The sequence below is a fragment of the Osmerus eperlanus genome, chromosome 14 (genome assembly GCF_963692335.1).
Source record: "Osmerus eperlanus chromosome 14, fOsmEpe2.1, whole genome shotgun sequence".
In the NCBI taxonomy this organism is placed as follows: Eukaryota; Metazoa; Chordata; class Actinopteri; order Osmeriformes; family Osmeridae; genus Osmerus; species Osmerus eperlanus.
In genome coordinates this window covers 11,879,758-11,899,062 of record NC_085031.1, presented here as the reverse complement: position 1 = coordinate 11,899,062, position 19,305 = coordinate 11,879,758, and the positions used below count along the sequence as shown (strand labels likewise).

Sequence of the window (19,305 nt, the reverse complement as noted above, 5' to 3'; positions counted from 1 at the left end):
CACTCACGCACACACATAGATGGAGAGATATTGAGGGGTGAGAGATGAGGAGGGAGATTGAAGAGGAAAGAGAGAGGACAAAAATCATATTAACAACATACCATATGAATAATATTATGTGTGTGTATATGTGTCTGTGTGTGTGCATGAATGAAGGGGATTGAGTTAGATGGATTCACCCAAAAAACCTATTGGCTTAAATATAATGTTTTCTTTGATGTTGTACATTAGATGGACAAAGGTATCATTTCCTTTCACCTCAACATTGCATACAAAGTTAAAGCCACATGTATTTCAGACACGTGTTGTGTAGTATAGTGTAGAATGTATCTATAGGAAAATAGTGAACTGAAGAATAAACATGCTCTGAAAAGAATACATCAACCAGCCTTTTCGGTCTTCGTGTAGATACGGTACATATGAATAATAGCAAGGCTTGAGCTCAGGCTGGTTTCAAGCAGATCCACGCCATTGATAGAAGGTCGCCTTTTAAAGAATGAAGAGTGATTCATTCTTCAGGAGAAGTGAAAAGAAACAAGGAGAGAGAGAGAACAAGGCATTGACTATGTCCCTGGGATGAGTCTTGCTTTGCCACATAAAGATGACACCAAGTCGTGTGTCAAGTGTGTTCCAATACCCATACTACCATATTTAGTAGACCAGAAAAAGATTTAGTATGTTCCAATACAGAGTAGGCTATGTCAAACGCAGCGTGCCAAAACGTTGAGGACGTCCGATAGAATCCTTTCAGATTTTGATTAATGCAAGCCAGCATTCTCTTCTGGCTAGTCTGACCCACAATTCTCTGTGCAGCGGAAGATGAACTGAACTACTACAGCAGAGAGCTCCTGGTTGCCCTTCGATACAATTATAAATAATAATAAATGTAAATGCATATATCTGGTTAGCTCTGCAATTTATTATAAATTATATCCAAGGAAAAACATTTCATTTCAACATTCCAATTTTGCACTGTGATGCAACAGTAGGCCTACATAGGATACTTTGTAACTAAGGGCGGCTGCAGTAAAACAATATATATATACAAATAAAAAAGCTATTTGGAATGCATGGCTCAATTTAAAGCCAAATCGGAGGACTAGCTAATTTGAGCGCGAAGTGGATGGACTGGTTTGATGGACAGATTTGGGATGAGATTCCATCCACTGAGGACCCTGCGTCACTTGCAATCAGTCAGGTCTGGTCTGACACTGAACCTGTCTGCTGTCGTTCAAACTTCAGAACCAATCATTTCCCATCTTGCTTGAATTGCATTAGAGCCCGCCTTTTCCATCTACTCCAATTACAGGATTTAAACAAAGAGAGCAGTGAAGTGGCCTATCAATGTTGTCGTGTGATTAGCCACCCACCGAAAATTTGCCCAAAACAGGAAGAGCAGCTGCAACAGTTTTTTTCACCTCCTCCCCCTTGAAAATGAAACACTCTTGCTTTGAAAAATAAGATTAGCCTAGAAAGAGCCCAGCCAAACAATCCGACACGCAATTAGCCGGACACACAGGGAGCTGCGTGGGGCCTTGTCGACAAGACGAGACGGCAGGTCGCTCCTGTTTGTCCGTGCATACGCCGCCAGACGGTTGAACACTTGAAACAGGAAAATGTCGCGGCCTCAATCAAAGATTCACAAGAGTTGTTTTTTTGGATGGATATATAGAGAGAGACAGAGAAAGGGAGGGAGAGAGCGAGAAGAAAAAGATATGCAGAGGGATGAGTTTCCAGTGGGAGTGAGGAGAGTTAATTGCGGTTGGGGCCCGCGTCAGAACTTTTATCAGTCTCTCTCTCTGCACATCGATGCTGAGTGGGTGCTTGAAATCACCCTCAGCATGATAAAGAGAGAGAAAAAGGAGGAGGGAGAGTCAGTGTGGCGTGAATAAGAGGTAGAGAAAGAGAGAGAGAGGGAACAAGAAAAGAATGGAGAAAACGACTATGGGCTAGACAGGAGTGTGTGTCGAGAGAGGTAGAAGATAGAAATGGTGAGTGGAGTGGAAGGGGGGGAGGGCAGAGCGTGTGGAGAGAAAGAGAGGTTCCTTAGATCAGTTAAGAACTTGATTGGCTGACAGCCAGTGAACACTGACAACCCGCAATGATCAAAAAAAGCATCTCTTTCCCTCCCTCCCTCCACGCCTCCTCCCCCTGAGACTTGACTCTAGCTCTCATTTCGTAGAGTCCTATATCCCTCTTTCTATACTCACTTTCCTGTCTTTTCTCCCCAACACTTGTCACACCTCCAGCCATCTCCAAACTGGATTTTCACAACAGTACCCCGTCTACTTTCGCAGCCTCCAAAAAGTGCAAATTGCTCATCTTCATATAGCTCTTCTAGAATTGATTGACTTGTGGGTCCAGAATTACAAGGACATTTGGAATAAAGGGAACAAATGTATAGGTCTTGTGTGTGTGTGTCTGTGTGATGCTTGACAGTTTTTTTTTTTTTAGAGAGGGGTCTTTTGTAACCTCGCACTATTTGGGCAGTTTAAGTCCTAATTCACTTGAATTAAACAATTAAAAAGGCACGTTCCGATGTGATCAAGTCCCAGGGCATCGGGGAGTCAGGTGGCTGAGCGGTGAGGGAATCGGGCTAGTAATCCGAAGGTTGCCAGTTCGATTCCCGGCCGTGCCAACTGACGTTGTGTCCTTGGGCAAGGCACTTCACCCTACTTGCCTCGGGGGAATGTCCCTGTACTTACTGTAAGTCGCTCTGGATAAGAGCGTCTGCTAAATGACTAAATGTAAATGTAGGGCATCGCTGCGCAGTGTTGATTGATCAGGCTCAAACACTAATGAGAGAATCAGCAGGAGTCAACGGAGGGCCAGCTGGATGATCGGCCTGCTCCCTCCTCTCATCGATCCCCTCCCCTTCTTATCTTCCTTAATAGGGTTCTGAAGATGCTGTTAGCAGAGGATTGAGATTAAGGCAGTGTCTTATAAGAGGAACACCGGGGATGTTTGTCTCAGGGGCGGTCAGACTTATTAGGTCTCCCATTAAACGTTAATGATCGTGGAACCTGATCAGGAAGCGGTCAACTGTAGTCTTTCATTTGTATTAGTATCAGGCTGCTAGTTTTTTTCTAGGTATCTTGTCTTTCTTTTCCTGTTTTTACCTGTGGGGATTCCTACCGATAGTAAGAAACTGAATGTGCCTTGTGGACTCAGAGGAAGCAGGTTAATGCTTTGTTTACCCTTGTGCGTATTTGTGTCTAGGCCATTTAAAACCTGAAGGGATCGGTTCTGTTCCTGTCTTTCGTTCACCGATTTGAAACACCCTGTTCTGTTTTGAGAGAGGCCAACAGTGAGAGAGGCCAACAGAGCCATTTGTTGAGTTACAGGCGAGATGACGAAAGTGTGAAAAAACAGAAGAGAGAAGGAGTGGGCACTTATCTCATGGTGTATCATTAAAAAATCTCTCTAGAAGGATAGAAAGAAAAAGAGAGAGAGAGGGGAGGTAGTGAGAGAGAGATGGAGAGCAAGGAAAAAAACACAAAAAAAAGAAGAAGAACAGAGAGACAAAGAGATGCAACTGTCCGTCAGAACCCAACAACATATGTCCATATCTACACGGGAGAAATATGAAGTGAAAAACCGTCTGGAGGAATCGTCAACCTAAGGGTCGAAGTGGAAAATGAGGTTAAATTGATGGAATGTTCCTTTATGGGGCCCTTGGACCCCCAGCCCTCATGGATACTGAAGAGGACGACAGTCATATCACCTAACCCAGATAAATCTCCTAATTAGACCGCTCTCACCCGGCTGCTTCCATCCAGACTGATCTCACACACCCACACACACACACTCCCTTCCCATGCCCTGTCATGTCCATATCCATCTTGATAGGAAGAGCCAGTCGAAGTAAGATTTACTGTTGCATTGCTGCATTGACTGTTCTGGTCCACAACGTTCCCGTACAGACTTGATGTGTTGAAGTGGGCCAAATTATATTATCCTAAGCCATCCATTCATCAGTGGTGAGGCCCTCTCTTGTCCTATATTAATCCAAGGCAGGGGCCAGAGATATGGTAGAGGCCCAGGAGAGAGAGGAGGTGGGGAGGGGGTTACCAAAGGTACCTTTAATGGAATAGTCTATCAATCTTCCATCGGTTTAACAGCTGCTGCTTGTGTTTGACGTGGTGATCATTTGGGGAGGGGTGTAATGTTGGTAAGAAGGGGTGGTGGGTGGAGGAGAGTAGAAGGGAGGGAGGAAAGGAGAGAGTGAAAGCTGACAATAATGTCACTTCTTCATAATAGCATATCAGTGATTACAGTGCTGTCTGTGATTTGTAGACTAACACTGTGCTAATGTTTTGCTTTTTTTGTGGAATATTGTAATGTTATTTTGTTTTATTATGATTTTTTTTATGAGTAAGCTAAGTAATGACCCCATACGTGACTTTAATGCAGAACTTTCAAACAGAATGTTCAGTTTTAAAACTTTGAGAAATAAAAGTGTACAAATCCAAAAAAGACAAGAAAAAAAGCCAATGTACGACCCTGAAGCTAGCAAGTCTAGCTTTTAATGACCATGGACGCTGACATTCAAACTAACCTGACTGGAGTGCTAACATGCAAACGCTGTAGAAGAAAAAATAATAATGTTAAGTTTGTCGCCAGGGTAACATGCTCATTTTCTAATTAGGAGTTAGTGAGCATCTGAGACCAGTGTTGTCACGCAGCTCTTTGCAAAGTGCTTTCAGGTTCAACGTTAGCTTTTCTAGCCATTAGGGCCCTAAAACAACATGATAGCAAAATAGCCAACAATGTTCCAACAATAAGTTGTGGGTGTGTGTGTGGGAGGCAGGGGAGGAGGCAAGCTATGTAGCATTTGATAATGGCACACTTTATATATGTGGTAATTAATGTGTTTCTAAATGGATGAAATTCATTGGGGCTTTTTGAGGCCAATAACACCTTTCATCCTTTTGTGAGGGAATTTGGGAAAAACAACTGCGAAGAGACCGAACAACCGGTCCACTGAATGAGATCAATTAGACAAACATCACAGATTTATTTTCACTTTTGAAACCAGACAGAATTCAATTATATATTTTTTCCCTCCATTTCTTTTCCTGGCCTTAATGTTGTTTGTCTCTAATGTTTATTCAATGGTAACATATGAATTGTATTTGCTTTTGTGACACAAACATCAAATTCGATAGTATATTTGGCCATGTGTGTGTCTCTGTGTGTCAGAAGCAAAGAACTAACCATTTGTTATTGACTAGACCCTGTGTAGTTAGGAAATGTCAATGAATAAATTAGTCCTGATTCATAAACATGAGGGCAATTCCATCTGATTGACTTTGCCCTGATTGTAACAAGACGATTTGCATGTTGCTATTACTCTGGTAACTGAGAAGAAATATGGAAGTGGGTGAATTGTGTGTGTGTGTGTATCAGATGAAAGCACATGTGCATAGTTTGTGAGTGTATCTTGGTGTATGCATGTGTATCTCCATAGACCCTTGTTTGCATATGCTTGTGTGTATGTGTGTGTGTGTGTGTCTGACATTCTCCGCTAATGAAAAGCGCTTCTCTCTCCCTCTCCTTCTCGTTCCTCTCATCCTCTCCTCTCTTCACCAAGTTGAGTGGAAATCCGTCTAGCCCTCATTAAGGCTGACTGGCATTCGTTTGGCTTCTCCTCTCTTTCTTTCTCTCTCCGTCTCTTTCTGTCTGTTTCTCATATCACATATTCTACCCACAGCACCCGCTTGTAGCCTACCCACATAATGGCTGCCTTCGTCCATAATTACCACCCATGTCATTATGAGCCTGGCTCTCTTTCTCCCTCCGAATAAGCTGCCAAGCCACACCATGATACTTCCACCCCCTGACACACACACACACACGCACACACTATATTTCTCTATTGTGTTCTCTCACACACAGACACATACATGACCTGTGACCTCGTAGCAATGTAGGAACAGCTGGACATAATAGTTGTTATTCTGAATCACAGGGGATCTTGATGGTCAAGTGTTTTCTAGGGTCATTTATAGTCCCTTCAGATCTATTCTGTGTATAATATTACCATGGTTCATTCATGGAAGACAGACAGGTCTATGTTGTTATCTGTGTATCAGTATTGTTTTGTTTCATAATAACTGGTTTAACAAATATCTACCTGCTGAAAAGACTTGACTTGACAGCTGGCCATACAGTAGGATTGGTCATGTTGTGATGAACTTGCACAGGGCAGACAATATGGGAGTCAGGGAGTCAGGAGGCTGAGCGGTTAGGGAATCGGGCTAGTAATCTGAAGGTTGCCAGTTAGATTCCTGGCCGAGCCCCCCCAAAAATGACGTTGTGTCTTTGGGCAAGGCACTTCACCCTACTTGCCTCGGGGGAATGCCCCTGTACTTACTGTAAGTCGCTCTGGATAAGAGCGTCTGCTAAATGACTAAACGTTTAATTGATAAGTGTAAATGTAATAATGACTTCAATGTCAGACTTGAAGTGAGTAATCCTGTATGCTCTCCAAGTAATTATTTCAGAACCCTTAGCAAAATACTAACCCACCAGAATGCTGCTAGCCCATCTCTGGCCTTTCTCTGAGGCAAATTTCACCTTGATTCTTACTTCAATTTTTCATCAAGGCTTTATCCTCAATTTATTCCCTTGCAGCTTTAACATTTTTCAAACAAGCCGCCTGGCTGCCACCCTATCCCACCCAACCCCACCCTTGAAAGAAATGGGCAAAGATTACTCGAAAGTTTATGACATGGAGCATCACCTCCTTAAGCTACTCTTTAATGTTTCACTACATTTTCCTCTCCCTTCTCTCCCCTCTGCGGTTTAACTTGGACTACGTGTCTCCTGCACTTTGAAGCAGCCGGAGGTTAAGGAGGGAGAGAGAGAAAGAGATCTACCAGGCTAATTAGACTGAAGCTAGAGTCTGATCAGGGACACCTCTCCCGTGCAGAACCGCATTACTATTTCACAAGTGTGTCCTGTCTGTGCGCGCATGTGTTACATAGCGTGTGTGTGTTGGTGATGGAAGAGAGGACACACACGTTGCAAAGGCGACTGAATTTAAGTGTGTGCGCGCTTTGGCGGTGAATTCCAATCACCCCCCCCCCCCCCCCCCCCCTCCTCTTCTCACCCCCACCGAGTGGCATCGAGGACCGCGAGGCGATAACGACGGGATTTAGGCAGCGGTCTCTCTCGCCCTAATCACTAGCGTATTTCAAAGGCGAGAGCGTCAATTAAAACGGATAGGGCTCAATACGGGATTAGGGGGCCGAGGCTGTGAAGCCCGCAGTTCCCAACATGAAAATCAATGAGACGCGGCTCAGGACCACAAATTGGAGCGCTCCGAGAGCTCCTGAACACGCCTGGGCACGGCGGGGGCGACGGGGAGTCGAGATATGTGTGTGAGAATGAGTTTGAGCGTGTGTGTCACTTTGCAATCGCGTGTGTGTGCGCATGTGTCACTGCACATGCTTGACTGTGAGTGTGGAAACAAGTTTTAGTATGTAATGTTGTGTGTGAAAGTGTGAGTGTGAAGACTAATAGTAGTAGATGGAGGAGTAAGAAGGAACATGTCTTTCGTCAGGGACAGGGCAGGAGCGTGAGCTGTTCTATTCTGGATGTTTTTCACTGGGTGGAAACGAGAGGACATGCAAACTCCACACAGAAAGGCCTGGGAGGCCCAACCTGGGCACTGACAGCCCTTGGGGGAACATGTCCCTAGTGCTAATAGTACCCCATGCTGGAATCGCACTCTTGATCTTCTTGCTGTGAGGCGGTAGTGCCAGTGTGCACTGTGCCAGGAGCGAGTAGATGGAGAGAGGGAGGTGTGGATGGAAAAATCTATATTCTTTTCAACTTGTGTTATATTAGTTTATTTGTCATGTCAAGATAGAATATCTGCCCTACATTGGACTAATCAATCTTATCACACGACTTAAATCAACATGATTACAAATCATTAACTACCGTGCAATCAGGATGTTGTCGATTAGCTCTTGCTAACATGCTCGCCCTGTATACAATTACGCAATTAATGACCCATGAACATCGGAGTCATCCTCAATCTGGTCACAACAACGAGTGTGGGGTTGGAATCTGAGAGGATCCAATAGACAGAGTAGGCTCTGGAGAGTTTAGGATTGAGTATTTTCTGGTCAGAATTTCATGATAGGGTTGCTTTCCCATTAATCAAGTCCAGGCCGTGTTAAGTCATGCAATTGCTGAAAATGTGCCCAGATGACATGAAATGATGGAAGTGGAATTGTTATGTGTGGCTCCCTTTATGCCCGTCTTCCTCCACGGTGGCAGAACCTCCATGCAGAGCCTCCCCTTCAGCTCAGGGCCTGTAGGTCACAGACTGAGCCAGGTTATTTCAGGTGACGTCTAATACCACTTGACAAGCTGATAACATATTTCATGTCAGGGCGTTTGACAATGTCAACTAATAAAGATAGATTGGGCTTTGTACACCCCCCCCCCCCCCCCCCCCCACCCATCCAGGTGACTTTGGTGTCACGGTCGTAGGTCCTCCTCTCGTTCCCGCCTGCCTCAGCACTTTCACGTCCAGAGATCGGACTCGGGCTGTATCCAGCCCTCCCCCATGATGCTTTGCAGGCGGAAGTCTTGGAAGTATTCCAGGAGGTGGCTGGTGCATGGAGAGAGAAAGCAGAAGGATAAAGAAAAAAAGAGGAAGTAGGGTGAGGGGCAAGAGAGAAAAGTGCAATCTGTGAATATGAGAATGCAAACATAAACATGCACTCCCCCACACACAGTCTCTGAAAATTGACATCCAAATGTGTAGACATGCATGCATGCGTCTAAACACACATATATAGACAATCACACATGCACGCGTACACGCATACATGTAATGTGGCAAATGTGAATTTCATTCTGGGTCAGTAATAAACCTTTGAATGACTGTGGGTGTGGGTGCCCACCGACAACTAGCACATCTAAATGATGAGGGTCTCGCTTTGGCAGCTCCACTTCCCTCACTTGAAAATGCACAAGTCAGACCATTTCTATGAATAATAGGAGTCTGGGGAAGCACTGGCAGTTGGTTTTTGAAAGGTAGTGACAATTCTGTTGGAGAGCTGACAGGAAACGACGCATTGTTCTGTCTATTTAGAGAAAGGATTCTCCTCGGGGTTGTATTGTCAACTGTAATTGTGAGTCGACTTGTCGTTGATCAATATGGCTGCCTACTTTGTCTAGTACACTTGGCATTTATTTATTTCAGTACTATTGGGTGACACTAAAAATGACATTCTGCGATGACATTCTACACATAAGAAAAGGCGGTGTATGTTTCTATCATTAATAGAACTAGCATCCATGCTATGAACTAATCTGCAAATGTTTTAAGCTTGTATTTCTTCACACGGCACCAATACTCACAAGTTAGGTTTCTGTCCCTCCACCAAGTCTTCTGTTGGTACCGGATACAGAGCTTCGTAGGTGCGGCCCTGTCCAGAACCATGGATGGCATACGAGTTCATCTTGTTGACGTTTGGTGGGAAGTACCTCCAGGGCAGCAGGGCCTCCCCAATCCATCGACCCCCTGTCACACTCGCCGTGAATACCAGAGGGAGACCTTGCTGGGATGGACATACACACACACGTCAGACATTACATTTTTTGGGATGTAATTGGATCACAATTGTAATACAAGTTTGTCTTTTATTACAATAATGAGCAGTTGTATATTTATTATATAGGCAAGATCATAATAGGTACAGTAAGAACAAATCATAAGAATGTCATATATATTTGATCTGAGTTAAAGTATGTCCTCCTACCTGGAACGCTTGACCTCTTCCAGAGAGCAGAAGTACCAAGTGTTGTCCATGGCTGCAATTGAAAGTTAAAAGAGAATGTGTTGTTTTTTGACTATTTATACAAACTGCACAATGAGAGCTGACCTAAAAAGCCAGCTTTAGTTAAAAACTGGACTTACGGACAAACCTCCACTTCCAGATACTTTTCTGTAGTGCTGTCCAGGAAAAATGACTCAACCACTAGGGAGAGGAGAAAAGTCACAGTAAAGAGTGCTGCGTACAATATGCATTCTTTAAGATGTCCATTCGAGTTCATAGTAGAACAGTCAGACTATTTACATATTCCAACAGCCTCTGTGGGTGTTTTTTGTGGTTAAGAAACCAGATGTGTATAGAGTGTTCAAATGAGCAAATAAATAGCAAATACACTCACTATTGCAAAGTGAAAGTAAGCCTCTTTGGCTGTATTTAATGGAAACCGTTGATTTACTACACTATGCAGTGCCTGTTGGGAGCGCATGTTGGGAGCACACATTGGTGGCGACACTGCACATCCCTGGAGTCTGAGAAATACACCTGATGGATTTCAACCTCATACAGTGCCCAGTTTGCACGATAATTGAGCCACACAAAGATGCATAACTAGGTTATGGAATGTGTGTATTTAAACACTGGACATTTAGGTGTTTAATTGTCATGACCCAGAAGCTATTGAAATTTAAGACTGTGACAAATGTAAGTAACATTGCAGTCAGTGAAAGTTTTGGGAGAAAACAAATGAATAGTCAAGCAAGGTTCAAGAAAATCATCACTATAAATTACAGAGATGAAAGCACATTTGCCATATTTATGATGATTATAATGGCAAAACATGAATAGGTGGAAATGTAAATATTAATAAGAAATTGAAAGAAACAATAACTGTGCTCATAAGGTGAGGAGCAACACCATCGGTGTGGAGGCCATCTTGTTCTTGAGTTATTATTCATCCGGATCTGACCATTTAGGCCCACACATTGACCCCTCTTTCCATGCCATATAGAGGATACACAATATGGAAAGTACAGTAAGAGAATAAATTATGTGGATACAAAACCTCTGACCTTCCCAACGCCCAACTCCCACAACATTCACAAGAGAACATGATCAGATCAGGAAAAAGATGTAGGCCTTAAATCTCAAATTCCCTATAATGCATATCTAGGCCCGATTAATGTATGTATGTAACCTTATTTGATGTGCGTAGGTGACATGACCAGGGAGGTCTTGATATTCAAACAGTTAAACTAATTAAAAAATGCATGTAAAATAATTTTTGATAAAAACTGACGAACAAAAGGTTGTTCAATATTTAAACGTAATCAGTGATTATTCTAAGAGTAGTTTGTAATAAGTAGGTCACATCACCAGGGAGATCTCAAAATTTGAAAGTAAAACATTAGTCTTTCACTCCTACACTTTGTTTACTCCCACATTACATTACATTCAACCACTGTAGGAAAATGGAATACTGGTCACATTTCCCATTGTTGTTAGATTTGGAAAGCAAAGTAATCTTAAAATGAAAACAGTGTTGTACGCAGTTTTTAAAACATTGTGGCACTTGTTTGGAGTGCGTGGCAGTAGTGGTTTGAAAGCTATTGAGGTTTGAAAGCATATTTGTTGATTATACAACTTTAAATGTATCGCTCTCAAATAAGTGTGTTTTAAGTTTGCTCTTAAAATAACAAACTTACTTATAACTTATAATTGGCACTGCGGACCTACTGGTAAAGGGGAAAAATGTATACAAATAATGTATTTTAATTAAGCTTCATAAAGCTATTGACATTTCTTTTATGGCTAATGTTTTCCATCCACCAGTTGTAATGCCATTACTTGGGTTTATAGAGGAAATATAATTGCTCTATTATAAAATATTACTAGTTATCTTTTTTTTTCTTTTCTTTAAAGGTTATCTACAAGGACCCATTTCTGTAAACGTGTAAAATGTCAAACTTAGAAATACATTTACATCTTTATACCTTTCGAATATCCTTTTTAAATGTTTACCCTTTACCTTTTTTACCCTTTGCTTGTGAAGACTTAGCTTTGTTTTGTGTTTGTAACCAGACTGCTCTATGACCTGATAGAGGCAGCAGTTCTTACAAGAACCCAGCCTGATGAAAATTAAGACAAACTACCTCTTAATGCTGTTATAAAACGGTATTCTTATAATAAAAGAGTTTCATTCAACACACCTTCATAATCCCAGAGCCCGGGGAAGGGGTGGCCTGAGGGGCCAGGAGGACCTGGGGGGTCATTGAAAAATGGAGCAGACACAGACATCTTCATTCCTCCATCTCCAGGGGAAAACCTGACCTTTACAGGGTCGTGAGTCACAAGATTGCTGTCCCAGGTGTGTTCAATCACAAACTCCATCTGTGAAATGAGAACCAACTATGAGTCTATGCGTACACAAACAATATTATACAAACAATAATATTACAGTGATACAATTTGGAAAGGGATATCTACTGTAAAGACATTAACAGCTCACATGACCATATCATGATCTGAATTCAGCTTCTATGTCTGACTAAATTCTCCAAGTTTGTTCCATGGGTAAAACATTTCACACCAGCAGTGACAAACAATAATGAGTAATTTCAACAATGCCATTACCTTGCCTTGACAAAATGTAGACTACTTTCCTCAAGTATATGACCACAGTGAGCAGATAGCTACAGTAATGTATCAAAATATGATGGACTTTGGAGTATTGACTTCCTGGAATGAAACGCGGAACAGTTGTGTTCGTCGGGAAAGGAAGGGACAATACATTAAGATGCACATGCCTGTGATTGGCTAACAACTCATCTTTAAATCTGTCGGCGGATACGGGAGGTTGGGGTTGCAAAACAGACAATAAAAAAGGTAAACCTATGTTTGTGAGTTAATGATTTGAATACCATACACACATGATTAAAATCCCAATTTAATAGCAACATGTGCTATCAATGCCTCATAATAAAAACGTGTGCCCCTTGAAATCGGTGCAGCACTGCTACAGTTAGCGAAGGTAGACAGCTAGCACCACTACAGTAGCTACGCGGCCGGGCCGGCGTCATTAGTTACACACTGTCACTACCCTGGGCTTGAGGGTACGCCTAGTAACCTCTAGCTAGCATGCAGGCAAGCAGCTTTGAAGTCGGCTTTAGTTTATAAGTGCATATATAAAACGGATGCCATTCCGAAAACTCTTCATAAATGATTTGTAGATTGTGCTAGTACTGCTGCTACCATACTGTAGCTAGCCTAAATAATAACTAATATGCGAGCTCTCGTAGTCCACCTTGGATCTGTCTTGAAACTACTAAAATCTTTTCACTGAAGTTATCTCATTGTACCTAGTTAGCTATGCTAAAAAGAAACGTCGATTATATTTGTTTCCTGTTGCAGACTGCAAAATGTCGACAGCAGACGCTGATTTTTTACGTGATCAAGGTGAGAGACCTCAACAAAAACAGGAATCAAGTTATGAACGAATTCCCACTTCTAATTTCCCATGCAATAACTCTTTATCTTGTCTCGGGGCTTGCTGATTTCATGCTGTGTGTGTATTATTGCAGTTCAAAGGCTAAACTCAGCTCTTAGACAGTATCAGTTGGATGGACTGCGCTCCCAACCCACAACATCTGCTCAGGTAGCTTGCCCCGACAGTAGATAAGAAACATGTCCATAGATTGGTAATGTCTACTGCTGTGCCATTAATCCCTCCCATCAGGCAATTCATCATCAGTGCAATGAGCGCCCTATGATGATAATATCAAAATGATAACAACGTATCTAAACCAATGTTTGTGATCCCAGGGTGAGGAAGATGCTGGAAGGGCAGAGTCCCCTGCCCCCTGGCTATCAGATAGGAGGTAGGACTCACCCTGATCACGGTTTAATGTGCCTATTATCCTAGATAACAGGGCTTTACTGGGGTGTGCTGATGTGTTTGTTGTTGTTTCAGTATCATGGCCCCACTGATAGCAGAGTATGATCATCATATGGAGGAGATGAATGACCATCTACAGAGATACCAGGTGCCAATACCTCTGGCTGATGCAAAAGGGGAACGCCTGCTTTCAACATTGACTGTCATCTGTTGAAAACACTTTGCCAGCCTCTCCTCACATCAACGTATCTTACTCTTTGAACCGACAGATGCAGATGACAGATGTCAAACTGAAGCTGGAGAGGGTTGTAAAGGAGAATGAACGGTAAAACCAAACCGAGTGACTAAGACTATCCGGTGTACAAAACTGCAGAACAGCTGTTCATAAGTGTGTGTGTGTGTGTGTGTATGTCCTCAGACTGCATGCTGAATTGAGGGAGCTGGTGGAGAGGCAGCTGCAGGCCCTACCTGTCGGGCTGGAGGGGGACACCCTTGGGGAGGAGGGCCTGGTCAAGAACCTACAGGAACAGATTCACCTCTCCGTACAGGTCAAACAAGTACACAATCTCACGGCAGTGTCAGCAAGTTGGTGATGTATGATGCAGTGTATGAAGTGTGTGTGTGTGTGTGTGTGTGTGCAGGAGAGAGAGCAGGCCATGGAGCTGTGGCAGACAGCATCCCAGGAGCTGGACAGACTACAGCAGCTGTACCAGAAGACCCTCTCTGACGGTCAGCACCAAGTTGTTGAGCGACAGCATCTCAAGGTTGGCCCTGTTACCCACCAGATGGCACCATTGTTGTAGTTTTCAGCAGGGTTCCGTACGAACCTATACAAACACAAGCACCATAATGAAGATGAACATAAATACTACTTTGCTTTTTCTGTGATGTAGGATCAGCTGATCCAGTTCCAACAGCACACCCAGAAACTCCAAGTGGCCAATCAGAAACTAGAATCAGTAAGTTTGAGCCAATCAATGGAGCCAAACCAACCCAAGGAACTCTGTTATGATGGTGATCTTAAGGACAAACACAGAAAAAACCCATTTCAACATTCATATCCCGTTTTGTGACTAGTCTATTTCCCTAAACATTCTAGTTACCATTCAAGGCATCTCTGTTGCGTAACATTCTAAGACACCGTAATCCTTAGCTGACACACACACTCGCCTAGCTTAGACTGAGAGAGACAGATTTGCCTGTACCTGTAAGTTTAGAGCAGTATGGTGCCTTACACTCTTGCCTTCTGTTGCTCATGAATGTGTGTTTGTGTCTGTGTGCATGTGAGGGGGAAGTAACATTATATCCTACTCATGTATTTTTAATGAAGGTCTTACCTCGGGCTTCCCTCTCTCTCCTTTGCTGAGTCATTTTGGCTACATGCTGTATTTCTCGTGGTTGCACAAAATAGGTTCTGTAAAACGTTGTGTGTGAGACTGTGAGTACGAAAACGGTTCTGTGTCTGTTTGCACTACCATGCCTCACCACTTACGCTCCTGCATCTCGTGCCACCTGCAGACCAACCAGCAGTTTGTGAAGACGGTGACGGAACAGGGCACTGAGATGGAGGAGTTACGCATCCAGCTCAGGTACCGGCACTGTAACCGCATACGATTACAAATCCAAAATGGCCATCACACTATGTCCTTGTTGGCCACCACTGTAGATTTAAAATGGCCGCCACTGCAGCCAAAAATGGCTGCCAGTTTTGTTTTAGACAACTGAAATTGTAGTTTGTCTCGTGCTGCAGGCAGACAAAGGCTGATCTGCGGACAGCTACAGCCAAAGTGGAGGAGATGACCAAGCTAATGCAGAACGTACAGGACCAGATGCAGAGAAGGGTAAGGATAACCATGCATTTCGCTGTTGTTTGTTTCTCACATGTTGGGACAGTATCACAGTATGCTTATGACGGGATTGTGTGTCTGTCAAGGAGGCCGATGCCATGGAGGCTCATGGGAGAGAGGACGCCTCAGACCGGAGGCTCCAGCAGCTCCAGACAGCCCTGGGCCAGTTGGAAGCCAGGTGAGACACACACACTCCCCCAACTCATTTTCTTCCAAGATACTTATCTTGTACACACAAACCACACACACACAATTCTATTCCCAGAACCTTATCCTATACCCGTCCTCCCCAGGTTGAAGGCGTCCTCCCAGGAGACGGAGGCCCTGCGCAGGGAGCGGGGGGTGTGGGAGCGCCAGGTGGGGGAGCTGCAGGGCCGCTGCGCCTCCCTGGAGGAGGAGAGGTACGAGGCCCTGGCCAAGGTCCGCGACTCCATCCAGCTGGCTGAAGAGACCACGCTGCACAAAGACCAGGTGTGGATGTGACTTCATTACTCTCTCCGGTTTTTCTTTTTTTTTTGCTCGATCTCTCTTGTTTCTCTGTCTCGCGCTCTCTCTTGTTCTCGCTGTCTTGTCTTATCTAGCCCTTTTTGAATGACTGTTTTATGGATTGCTCGATTGTGTGTGTTTACGTTTGCTCCTCCCAGGCCCTGTTGAGAGAGAAGCAGAAAGCTGATGAGCTGGAGAAAGTGAAGGAGGCCATCAAACAGCTGATTCAGGACGCAGCCGTACGCACCAGGAAAGAGGTACGGAACTTCCTTCCTGCTAGCCGTTAGTGTTGGCATAGCTTCCTGATAGTCCTGCCCACTAGCTGTAGCTGTTAGCTTCAACTCCACTTCCTTGTACACCTTTCTGCTAGCCCTAGCTGCTAGCTTAGCTTAGCTCCAGCCCCTAATTCCAGTCCATATCTTATCTTCATCCAATTCTCCATCCTTGTCCTATCCTTCATAAAACCCCCAACACTCCTATAGTACCTAAACAAGAACATGCATTCATAATTTTCTATCCAACCTCTGTCCAGCAACCAGCCCTTGCCCTAGAGCCTCTGTATTGTGACAAAATGCTAAGAAACTCTCAATATGGGATACTGTGTTATAGTCCAAGACAAAACCGTGAAAAGAGACGTTTTCTTCTCTCTCATTGGAAGACCTGTACACTTCTCTCCACTATATTGCCTCAGGGCAGACTAGTGGTCTAATAATGGATCTACAGTGAGGTACTTAACTCCCTAATCTTGTTAAATTTGCCTTGTGGATACTAATGTCACTTTGGGTCCCTCAGTGTGAAACCAGGCCTGTGTGTCAGGTCTATATGTTGGACCTGGGACACCCAAAAATAGCCTTGGCTATGGCCACAATGCATACACAGGTTTCAGAAGAATGTAATTTCCTCTCTTTATCGAATTCATTATTAAAACTCCAGGAAGACTAAGGCAGTACATAGCTTCACTATTATTGTTTCAGTTTCTATTAATAACACAAACTGATTTATAAACATTTGACTCTAAACACAGTTTTTGAGAGTTTGAAGAAGAGTGCGTGTGTGTTTCAGGTGGAAAACGTACGTAAGCAGTGTAACGTCCAGATCCATCGCATGGCCGAGGAGCTCTCAGCACTACAGCTAGTAAGACCCTGTCATGGTGGTGGCGAAGTCAGCTGACTAACTGACCGACAAAGAGGGTACTCTTCCAATACCGCTCTCCCCACCTCCTCTCCATGTCTCTCTCTCTTATTCAGGAGTGCGCCGACAAGGAGTCTCAGATCGAACGGTCGCTCAGAGAGAGGAGAGCAGTGGAGGAGGAGCTAGAGAAGGTGATTACAGACGCCAAATTCGCCACGTGTTTTCGAATGCGGGCTTTCGGCATGCGGTGATGCGTCATGACCCTTTCAGACATCAATGGAACACATCACAACCCCTCCCCCTTCTCTCCTGGCGGCAGGTGTACAAGGAGGGCCGCGGAGAGCCCGAGTACAGGAAGATGGACGCCCTGCTCCAGAGGTGTCTGAACGCGGAGAGGATGAAGGATGACGTGAACATCACCCTGCAGAGCACCCTGAACAAGCTGAAGAAGATGGAGATGGAGTGAGTTGTTACAACTGAGGAGGATACGCATGTTTTTATTCAGTTTGAGTTGGACTTAAGGCTAAGTTCAACTTTGAGCCCCTCTGGTTATGGTAAACCTATTAAGCTATGATAATAGCTCCCCCTTTTTCAACCTTTAAATTCAACCTTTAATTTTCCAGGCAATTGATAACATTCTTATTTACAATCATTCCTCTCCTTCCTCCTCCTCCCCTCCACCCACAGGTATGGCGAGGAGCTCTCCCGGGGCCAGGAGGAGGTGCGCAGGCTGCAGACGGCGTTGGCCGCCGTGCGGGAGGACTGCGCCGGCGTGAGCGAGGAGCGCCTGCAGCTGCAGCAGGAGAGCCTGCAGCTGCGCCGGGAGATGGATGAGCTGCGCAAGAGCAGCCTGCAGGCCCAGAGACGGGCCAAGCAGGAGGTGAGAGGCGCACGCACGCATGCATGCATTCACCGTGTGGATGGAGGTATCCCAGACACCACCCAAATCAGGCACAATCACAGAATCCCCCCCCCCCCCTGCTCTGACCCACTCCCACCTCCACCCCAGGTGTCCCAGATGGAGCAGGAGTACTTGATGAAGGAGCAGGGTCTGGACGCGCGGGTCCGGGAGGTGGAGGAGAGCAGCCGGATGTCCAGCGCTGACCTGACCCGCCTGCTCGCAGCCCAGCAGAAGAGCTCCCGGCGCTGGAAGGAGGAGGCAAAGGCCCTGGCCCAGGCATTTGAGACTAAGCTTACCAGCCTCAGGTAAATCCTTGGCAGAAACTCACACACAAGTCTATTCCTGGAGAGAGATACGGTCTTGTAGGATTTTTTGCTCCAACCCTAATACAACGCACCAGCCATTCAGCCATTAGGTGGGCAGTAAGACACACAAGCTTAGTTATGCAATTAGAATTGGACAGGGAAATAAGTTTGTCAGTGAACTACAATTATGTGGTGTGTGGGTGTGTGTTTCAGGGCTGAGCTAAACCGACAGAAGCAACGCTCTCAGGAACTGGAGACACAACTGGAGGCGGACCATGAGGCCATCGCAGAGGTGAGAGCATCACACGCACACACTGTTTTTTCTTTCTCCCTACAACCTCCCCACCTGTTTTCTCACTCCACTTGTTGAGATGAATTCCCTCCCAACAATGCCACTTCTATTCTCTCCATGTTCACATCTTGTGTGTGTGTGTGTGTGTTCACATCTTGTGTGTGTGTGTGTGTTCACATCTTGTGTGTGTGTGTTCACATCTTGTGTGTGTGTGTGTGTCTGTGTTCACGTGTGTGTAGTACGAGAGACAGATTGCAGAGCACCAGGAGAAGAATGGCCGTCTCCAGAGGCGTTTAACACAGGCAGAGCAGAGGGCAACCTCCGTAGCACAACAAGTAAGGGTTTTTCACAGCGTGCCACTTCACGCTACTACTGATGATTTTTTTGTGAAGCGAGGAAGGACGCAAACATGTAGGAATATGCCGTTTTAAACAGGGCCAGGGTGTTTTTTTTACCTGTTGGTGTCTTTCAGAATTAATGTCCAATTGTTTTTCAGCTGAACATGTTGACCTCACAGAGGAGGAAAACGGCGTCCACCATGGATCTGGAGACTATATGACCGCCATTGTAACTACCAGAAACCATAGCAACTGCACTATATGATCCATTTATAGCTTACTGTGCCATTTTTTACATTTTATTAATTTATCAATA

The 19,305-nt window shown here is 44.5% G+C and overlaps 2 protein-coding genes across 3 annotated transcripts; one reads left to right on the top strand and one right to left on the bottom strand.

The window, feature by feature from the left end:
• Window positions 1–8,476: 8,476 nt before the first annotated feature.
• c14h4orf33 (chromosome 14 C4orf33 homolog) lies at window positions 8,477–12,584 on the bottom strand. The gene is made up of 6 exons (XM_062478284.1): window positions 12,429–12,584; window positions 12,005–12,185; window positions 9,944–10,004; window positions 9,786–9,837; window positions 9,385–9,584; window positions 8,477–8,629 (listed from the first exon to the last, which is right to left on the bottom strand). Exons 2-6 carry the CDS (start codon window positions 12,183–12,185, stop codon window positions 8,542–8,544), a joined length of 582 nt encoding a protein of 193 aa, XP_062334268.1. The 5' UTR covers window positions 12,429–12,584; the 3' UTR covers window positions 8,477–8,541.
• Window positions 12,580–19,305, top strand: sclt1 (sodium channel and clathrin linker 1). 2 transcript variants are annotated; one of them, XM_062478282.1, is made up of 22 exons: window positions 12,580–12,680; window positions 13,206–13,250; window positions 13,376–13,449; window positions 13,617–13,672; window positions 13,765–13,837; window positions 13,959–14,014; window positions 14,108–14,237; window positions 14,331–14,453; window positions 14,583–14,648; window positions 15,208–15,278; window positions 15,440–15,530; window positions 15,623–15,714; window positions 15,830–16,007; window positions 16,181–16,279; window positions 17,085–17,156; window positions 17,270–17,344; window positions 17,473–17,615; window positions 17,841–18,033; window positions 18,163–18,359; window positions 18,573–18,651; window positions 18,891–18,986; window positions 19,148–19,305. In XM_062478282.1, exons 2-22 carry the CDS (start codon window positions 13,214–13,216, stop codon window positions 19,208–19,210), a joined length of 2,064 nt encoding a protein of 687 aa, XP_062334266.1. In that variant the 5' UTR covers window positions 12,580–12,680; window positions 13,206–13,213; the 3' UTR covers window positions 19,211–19,305. The 2 variants fall into 2 exon arrangements, with proteins under 2 accessions (XP_062334266.1, XP_062334265.1); XM_062478281.1 differs by lacking the exon at window positions 12,580–12,680 and having other exon boundaries at window positions 13,080–13,250.

Excerpts from the sequence above, each read along its gene's own strand:
- c14h4orf33 (XM_062478284.1), bottom strand. The coding sequence starts at position 12,185 with ATGGAGTTTGTGATTGAACACACCTGGGACAGCAATCTTGTGACTCAC. Across the intron at positions 9,585-9,785 it reads GAAGAGGTCAAGCGTTCCAG|CAAGGTCTCCCTCTGGTATT; the intron begins GTAGGAGGACAT and ends TGTCCATCCCAG. Across the intron at positions 8,630-9,384 it reads GAGGGACAGAAACCTAACTT|CCACCTCCTGGAATACTTCC; the intron begins GTGAGTATTGGT and ends TCCATGCACCAG.
- sclt1 (XM_062478282.1), top strand. The coding sequence starts at position 13,214 with ATGTCGACAGCAGACGCTGATTTTTTACGTGATCAAG. Across the intron at positions 13,251-13,375 it reads TGATTTTTTACGTGATCAAG|TTCAAAGGCTAAACTCAGCT; the intron begins GTGAGAGACCTC and ends GTATTATTGCAG. Across the intron at positions 18,987-19,147 it reads CAACCTCCGTAGCACAACAA|CTGAACATGTTGACCTCACA; the intron begins GTAAGGGTTTTT and ends ATTGTTTTTCAG.